Genomic DNA, 7226 nt, shown 5'->3' with positions numbered 1-7226 from the left:
ACCTTTATTTGTGTTCATAAATAATCGGAGATTGTTGGCTCAATGTTCAATGTTAGTAGCTTGAACTTTGTAATTGATTTTCAACGTGTAATCAATTTTCATTCATCAAAGTTAAGTGTAGTAATGTGTACAAAATTGTATGTAGTAATTCTAATTACATTCCCATAATTTTAAATATTGAAACTGTTGTTTTATGCAAATTATTTCTATTTTTTTTTGATCGTTTAATGGTCGGTACGTTCCCACTCCCAACAAAATCATGACTTTTATTTGCGGATCCTTTGCGTGGGACGGATTTTTATTTAAATTAAAATTTAAAATCGAAGTGTCCTACAGCACGGTAGCACGTTTGGAATCATGTATCAATAAAATACAATTCAAGTGGCAGCTATCAAATACTTAAGGACGTATCATCAAAGGAAAAAAAATGATTTCTTTGTCGTATGATTCCGTTTTCTAAACTTGAAACGAAATTAATTAATGAAAATTCAAGGTTAAGCTCAGGCAGCCCTTCCAAGCTCATTAAATCATGATGTCGAATTATTGAAGAAGGTTAGAGTGATTTATGTGAGCGTACGAACACTATATACTTACAAGTTTAATATGAAATTTGTGTCATTGTGAATTAGGCTTTACTAGCTATCACAAATCTATTACTTCTTTCGACTTAACACAAAGCGTCATACCATATTTAAGATCACTTTTAACTTAGCTCAATGCTTTTTGGTGGTCACTTTCGATAACAGATGCCATAGAAGCCTGTAAAATATTCTCACTTTTATATGTCCATTTTTACGACATCGTAGGGGGCTTCACGTAGCCAGATTGTTTTATTCTATTTTATATCACTTGGTAACATGAACAGTCATGTCTAGATTTTTACCCCGTTGACGATTTTAACGTTTGACTTCAATTTTAGTTTTATTTACATGACTTTAATAGATAAACAATGTTGCATGTTTAGGACATAATTACCAGCTCTTTAATTTTCTAACGATTGTTCGTTGTTTTTTTACTTTTTTTATTTTTCTGTAATTTACTGCCCCGAAGCACTGATTTTTATTGCATATTTAGTTCAGTTCTACAATGCTAACGATTTGACTAAGACGAACATTTTACACAAGTACGAGCCATAAATTTTACAAATGGTTTCAGGTAGTGTCGGCAATGAGAATTCAAGCACAGCATTTCGTACTACATCGAGGAACAGCAGTTATGTCATACCGGGAATGTATGACTTAACTGTCGAAGATTCCAACTGGGTTTTAACGTCATCATTCATTATATTTACCATGCAAACAGGTAAAAGAAGTACAAGAATCTTAATCTTAAAAATGTTGTTGAAATTTCAAAATTAAACCTCAAGGATTTGGAATGCTTGAATCTGGTTGCGTGTCAATTAAAAATGAAGTCAACATAATGATGAAAAACATCGTCGACATCGTACTTGGTGGATTGGTAGAATAAAAAAAAAAAAAATAAACAGACCTCCGACTGTATTGAACTATTATTCTTTAACACAGACTTATTGGATATTCGGGTATGCAATGTCTTTCGGTCGGGGCGAATTTTCTAATCCTTTCATTGCCCTGGGTGACTTTTTTATCGATCCTAACATCACAGACCCGTTGATGGGTCCAATTTTTGCCGCATTCCTATTCCAGTTGTCATTTTCAACGACAGCGACTACTATCGTCAGCGGAGCTATGGCTGAACGGTGAGTAGTTGATACACTAACTAACGATTTTTTATTTGCTACACTTGACCGTCTGCATCTGAATTCATTGGAAGCGCGCCCATTAGATGTGACTCGAAGAAATAAAATTACCAAAGAGTGTATAGCTACAACCGAGGCTAAAATCATCGATAGCTTCAAACACTAGATGCAAATAAATTATTTTTAGTCAAAAACGACAATAATAGTCACGGCACGAATCTATTTAAAATTGCAGGTGCAATTTTAAGGCTTACTGTCTGTTTTCGTTTCTAAACACAGCTGTTTATTGTGTGCCGGCAGGCTGGGTTTGGGGAGAGCATGGTTTTTTGCATAAATTAGGCGTTGTCGATATTGCTGGAAGCGGACCTGTGCATCTTATTGGTAAGATAATTTTAAAATACATTTAGATTTGCAATTTCGCAATGTAATCTATTGAATGAAAATATCGGTTACATGCAACATTTAAACCACTTGATAAATTGTGATATCGGATCGGATGCTTTTTCCTACCGTGCACATAATACATCACTGAAGTGTAACAATTTAATGATATGTTGCGTATAAAATTATTATTAATTGGATAAACATAATGATACTTAACATGGATTGATACCTTGACCCTGAATACAGTTAACATAAATATAAAAACAATATGAACAAGACACAAATGGTGAACATAACGTAGAAGAAACTATTCGCTCTCAGGTGCTGTATAATAGAAAATATATGAATGAAGTTGATGTTCGCGCATAGCTCATTACAAAGAGAATTACAAAGATTAGTGAAACCTTCTACGTACTGTGTTATCCGGCGTTATCATCAAATTTTAAGAAAATCGGGAAAATTTTAGCGAATCGGAAAAATGTTCTCAATTTTTTAAATTTGTGAAAATTTAAGAAAATCTATAAAATTTAGAAAAAAAGAGAATAACTAAAAAATTATTTCATCGATTTTCCCTATTTTTAGAAAATTCTTGAAAGTTCAAACTAGGGAAAATTCGAAAAAATCAAGAAAATTTTCTTTGAGATCTGATATCGACGAAAATAAACAATTGGATCTAACTAACATCGACTTATAGAAACGCATGTTAAAATCAGTGAAGTATTACTTCCGAGGTTCCAAGTTGTGTATTTGATAAGTGGGGTGTTACAGCCCGACCAGAAGGGCTGTATTCTCCACTTGTCAAATAACAACTTGGAACCTCGTAAGTACAATGCTTTACGTGATTAGGCAATGTAAATGAAAATGAAACATGCCGTAACACGTAAAAGATTTTATTTGTGTAGAACGACAATCTCGCATTTATCCATCAAAACACGTTTATCTCGATATACTGGTCTCTGTAGATTAAACACCTTCTTCGTGGCTTTGTGGACAGAGGTGCATAATTTACTATTATTTCAGTCTGTCGAAAATACTTGGATCAATTCGGGTAACAGATTCGATAACAGTCTGTGCAAGGACTGTTAAACCAAAAAATTATTAGAACATCTTGCGCTGTTTGGTTTTCTATTCGGATTCGAAAATATTAGGTTGCATAACTTCTAAGCTTCATTAATATGCGATGTTCTAGACCTAAAATTAGAATCCCAAAAGTAAACAAGCTTTTATATCAAATTCCCCAAACCTTATTTCAATCTGGTTGTTTTTTTTACAAATGAAAATATGTTCATTTTGGCGAGTGGGTGATTGTGATCCTAAGTCGAAGGCGAGACAGAGGTACATATTATATTTTGTGTGTTGATGCAAGGGTAAACCCGAACATGCATTTACGTTTTACCACATATAAAAAAATATTACTATCAACGAAAACCATTTTGCAAGGTGAAAATTATATATATATCTAAAATTTGGCATTATGTTACCTGAATTTCATTTTTTGTATTTCTACGCATTGTCGATGTATTTCCTGGAACTCAGTATTCAATTAATTCAAAGTTCCCATTTCTCTTTAATTCCATTCAGGGGGAACAGCAGCATTTGCCAGTGCTGCAATGTTGGGTCCACGATTAGGTCGTTATTCAGATGGAACAGATCCCCTGCCACTGGGTAATCCTGTTAACGCTTGCATGGGATTATTTGTGTTATGGTGGGGATGGTTGGCATTTAATTCTGGATCAACGTATGGTGTTAGTGGCGCCAAATGGCAATACGCCGCTAGGGCAGCCGTCATGACAATGATGGGATCCTTTGGTGGAGGATGTTTTAGTGTATTGTATGACACGGCGAAACACCTACATTTACCGCAACTTAAAATGTAATTTTTAACCCAGATTTACATTAACTAAGAATGATGGGCGGGCTGACATTATGGATTTGATAAATGGTGTTCTTGGTTCCCTCGTATCGATTACTGCTGGATGTTTTCTGTATCACGCATGGGAAGCTCTTCTAATTGGAGCGATTGGTGCGTTATTGGCGTGTGTGACTATGCCGCTGTTCGATCGACTCGGTGTTGATGATCCAGTTGGAGCCAGTAGTGTTCATGGCGTGTGTGGCATATGGGGTACAATATATGAAGACGGTCATATTTTACAGAATACAAAAAAAATTGGTTTTACAGGAGTGATAGCTGTTGGCTTTTTTGCTGATAATCCAATTCCTATGGAAACGACGAGTGGACGTGCGGGCCTATTTAAGGGTGGTGGTTGGTATTTACTGGGAATTCAGTCGCTTTCAGCGCTCTGTTTAACATGCTGGGGCATCTGTTCAACGTTTTTACTATTGTGGATGATCGACAAAGTGATACCTGTACGCATGGATCCGAACGAAGAAATCTTGGGTGCCGATTTGATGGAACATCGCATACGACATACTCAAATCGGACTATCAAGAGCCATTTCTGCTCTAGCACCGGTTTCGGTGGACTTGAAAGAAGTGACTGGTATCAATCATATTGGAGTGAATCCGGGCCACGACAAGATAGTGGACGAGATGCGTGACGCTGACGATAAGATAAGTTATTGGCATTCGATTTATGATAGAGCTGCGAATAAAGTTACTGGTAATATCTCGGACGATGGTAAGAATGAGAAGGTTAGTGTGGCGGTTAAAGCGAAGAATAAACTGGTCAATAATATGAAAATTGGAAATTTTAACGGCACGTACACGAAAAAGGGTGACCTTCCATCAGTGTCGGCCAATATGGATTCCGAGACTGAAGGTCCGGCGTTTGCGTGGGTAGATTGAATATGTAGATAAGCAACTGTATTTAAATAAAAATGAAAATAAAAATCCTAGAACTGTAATTACACGCTTATTTGAAACAGATTGTCATCTGTGTCGCAGGGTACACTTTTATTGTATTTCATTCATATATGAGTTCTCAAAAAACTCTGTAAGCGTAAGGTTGTATTCAAAGCTTTCCCGACACACATTCCTCGCATTTCTCGATTAACAATTTTATAAAGGCGAGTTTATATTTTCACATTACATTCTGATAATTATTTATAAATCGATCGACCGACGACGTAACATAGCATGTAAGTATATATTTAAAAATGGAAATAGATTTTTACTTTTAATTATGAACAAAACAAAAAAGTAAATAAAATTCTTGTCTGTAAAAAATCATTAGTGTTCCATATTATGTACATCGCTGTGTCGCATGGCACTGTAATATGTTTTATATCACCTTTTCCCATATTATGTGAATTATAGATTATAAACAGACCTCTTAGCTTAGGCCACATTTCAAGCGAAAAAGTTGTTATGTTACTCGGCTTGCATTGCATATTCATATATACTTCCATACATATGTGCAGCCAAAGCCCATAATAATGTTGCCTCTCAAGATTGTCATTGATTTCAGATAGAGCACACGAACGACTGGTCGTTGTTGATAATGATCGAGTTGATTATGAGAAATGAAAATGGTTAAACTGAACATGGTCATTACGGCATCATGTGTATTAATTAATGTTTTTAAGAACTGGATTAGGATTGTTGTACGTATCTCTCTAGTGTGTTGTTATTTTACTGAGAAAAACACTACGGCACTATTTGTTATTTCAAAAATGTATTTTCATTGAAAACCGTAGATGATGATATAATGGTACATTCTTTGGCGAGGTCCATGTAAGTAAGCCTCTCGCATTTTTTAAAAATATATTCAAAGATTTACCGATAAACAACAAAATAATGTGACTAATACGTCATGGTTGCTCGTTGGTTGCAATTACATTTTTTGTAGATTTCTGATCACAGACGGTAAATTGCCAGCGCGAAAATATTGAGGTTATCACATTTCTGATCAAGGTATTGAGATCATTTTTTAGCCAGAACTCATCGTCTTTTTTGGTCGTTGTTGTGACATACTTTGAGAGAGACATTCCAAAAAGAAAAACCGTAAACAACCATTTTCAAACCTATTTGTTGAATTAAATTCAATAGAAATTATATGTAGCGCATCGATCGTTGCCCGCAGATCTTTATTGTATTTTACGCTTCATATGATGTCGATAATGACAATAAAAATAAACGTCAGCGACTAACATGTTCTTAATGTAGCATCTTACAAGATTTCGTATTAGTTTCTTGAAACTTTTATCAGATTCAGTAATATCATGGAGCCAAAGGATCGACCAGATCAAATGGTACAAAAAAATTTCAAATGTTATTTCAAGCTCAGCAGAATATTCTCGAGAATATATTTTGAGTTGTTTAATATCCGTTCAGAACGATCTTTTTTTTTACAAATAATGTTGATGAACGTTACCACACCAAAAAGACTTCATCTCAGGTGCGTGTGGAACAGAATATAATTCAGTGGTGGGTAGGCGTTCTATAGTAAAAAAAAAAACAATTATACCAACACCCGGATCTGCTTCATTGGTCACACGTTTCATATAAATATTTTGCTTGTCATGTATTTGGTAGAATCAATTGTTTTAACGGACAAAAAGGCAAATTCTTGCAATTGAATGGACACAAAAATGCTTATTTCAACTATGTGTGGAAAAACTGAAATCCGTTCCAATAATTGATTGTTTCCAGGGTGGAACGAAATGAATTAGTATTTACATACATGTTCCGTTTCGAACAAATATATGATCAATGACAGTGGAATATGCACATAACAGCTTGTTTATTATTGTGAATCGTTCAATTATTTGGAAAGATTCATTTTTTATAACTAAACATTCGACATGTGTATCGATTTTATGCACACCTTTATCAGATGTAAATGCAGAAAATTAAAGCAAAACGACTTTAAGTAAAAAACTGTTCTTTAACATTCATTGCCTTTTAAATAATTTTGCTAGAAATGATATCGACCCAACCCAATTTAATGTCACAAAAAATGAATGAAAGACGTAAAACGTGTCGATAACGAAACTGTTACAAATGCAACAGATGTTACAGGTACCTAGCGTACAAAAACGTTTTTTTTTTGCTCAAAAGTCGAAAACAATTGCGAATTCCATTATAATGCCGAAGCGAATTTAAATAACCAAAGAGAAATATGGCCATAAACTCAAAGCATCTTATTATTATCATCATCATCATC

General features: G+C 34.6%; 1 protein-coding gene across 1 annotated transcript; it reads left to right on the top strand.

Annotated features, from left to right (window-relative positions):
* Positions 1-1079: 1079 nt before the first annotated feature.
* On the top strand, positions 1080-4961 carry LOC119080976 (putative ammonium transporter 2). The gene is made up of 7 exons (XM_037189620.1): positions 1080-1302; positions 1367-1458; positions 1524-1717; positions 1953-2098; positions 3683-3932; positions 3991-4223; positions 4281-4961. Exons 1-7 carry the CDS (start codon positions 1146-1148, stop codon positions 4904-4906), a joined length of 1698 nt encoding a protein of 565 aa, XP_037045515.1. The 5' UTR covers positions 1080-1145; the 3' UTR covers positions 4907-4961.
* The last annotated feature ends 2265 nt before the right edge of the window (positions 4962-7226 follow it).

Source organism: Bradysia coprophila, unplaced genomic scaffold (assembly GCF_014529535.1).
Source record: "Bradysia coprophila strain Holo2 unplaced genomic scaffold, BU_Bcop_v1 contig_350, whole genome shotgun sequence".
Classification (NCBI taxonomy): domain Eukaryota; kingdom Metazoa; phylum Arthropoda; class Insecta; order Diptera; family Sciaridae; genus Bradysia; species Bradysia coprophila.
This window is presented reverse-complemented; position numbering and strand designations above follow the sequence as displayed.

What these genes read in the sequence shown, in the direction of transcription:
- LOC119080976 (XM_037189620.1), top strand. Translation starts at nt 1,146, where the DNA reads ATGGTTTCAGGTAGTGTCGGCAATGAGAATTCAAGCACAGCATTTCGT. An exon ending in TATATTTACCATGCAAACAG is followed by an intron (nt 1,303 to 1,366) that starts GTAAAAGAAGTA and finishes TTAAACCTCAAG; the next exon opens with GATTTGGAATGCTTGAATCT. An exon ending in GGAGGATGTTTTAGTGTATT is followed by an intron (nt 3,933 to 3,990) that starts GTATGACACGGC and finishes TTTTTAACCCAG; the next exon opens with ATTTACATTAACTAAGAATG.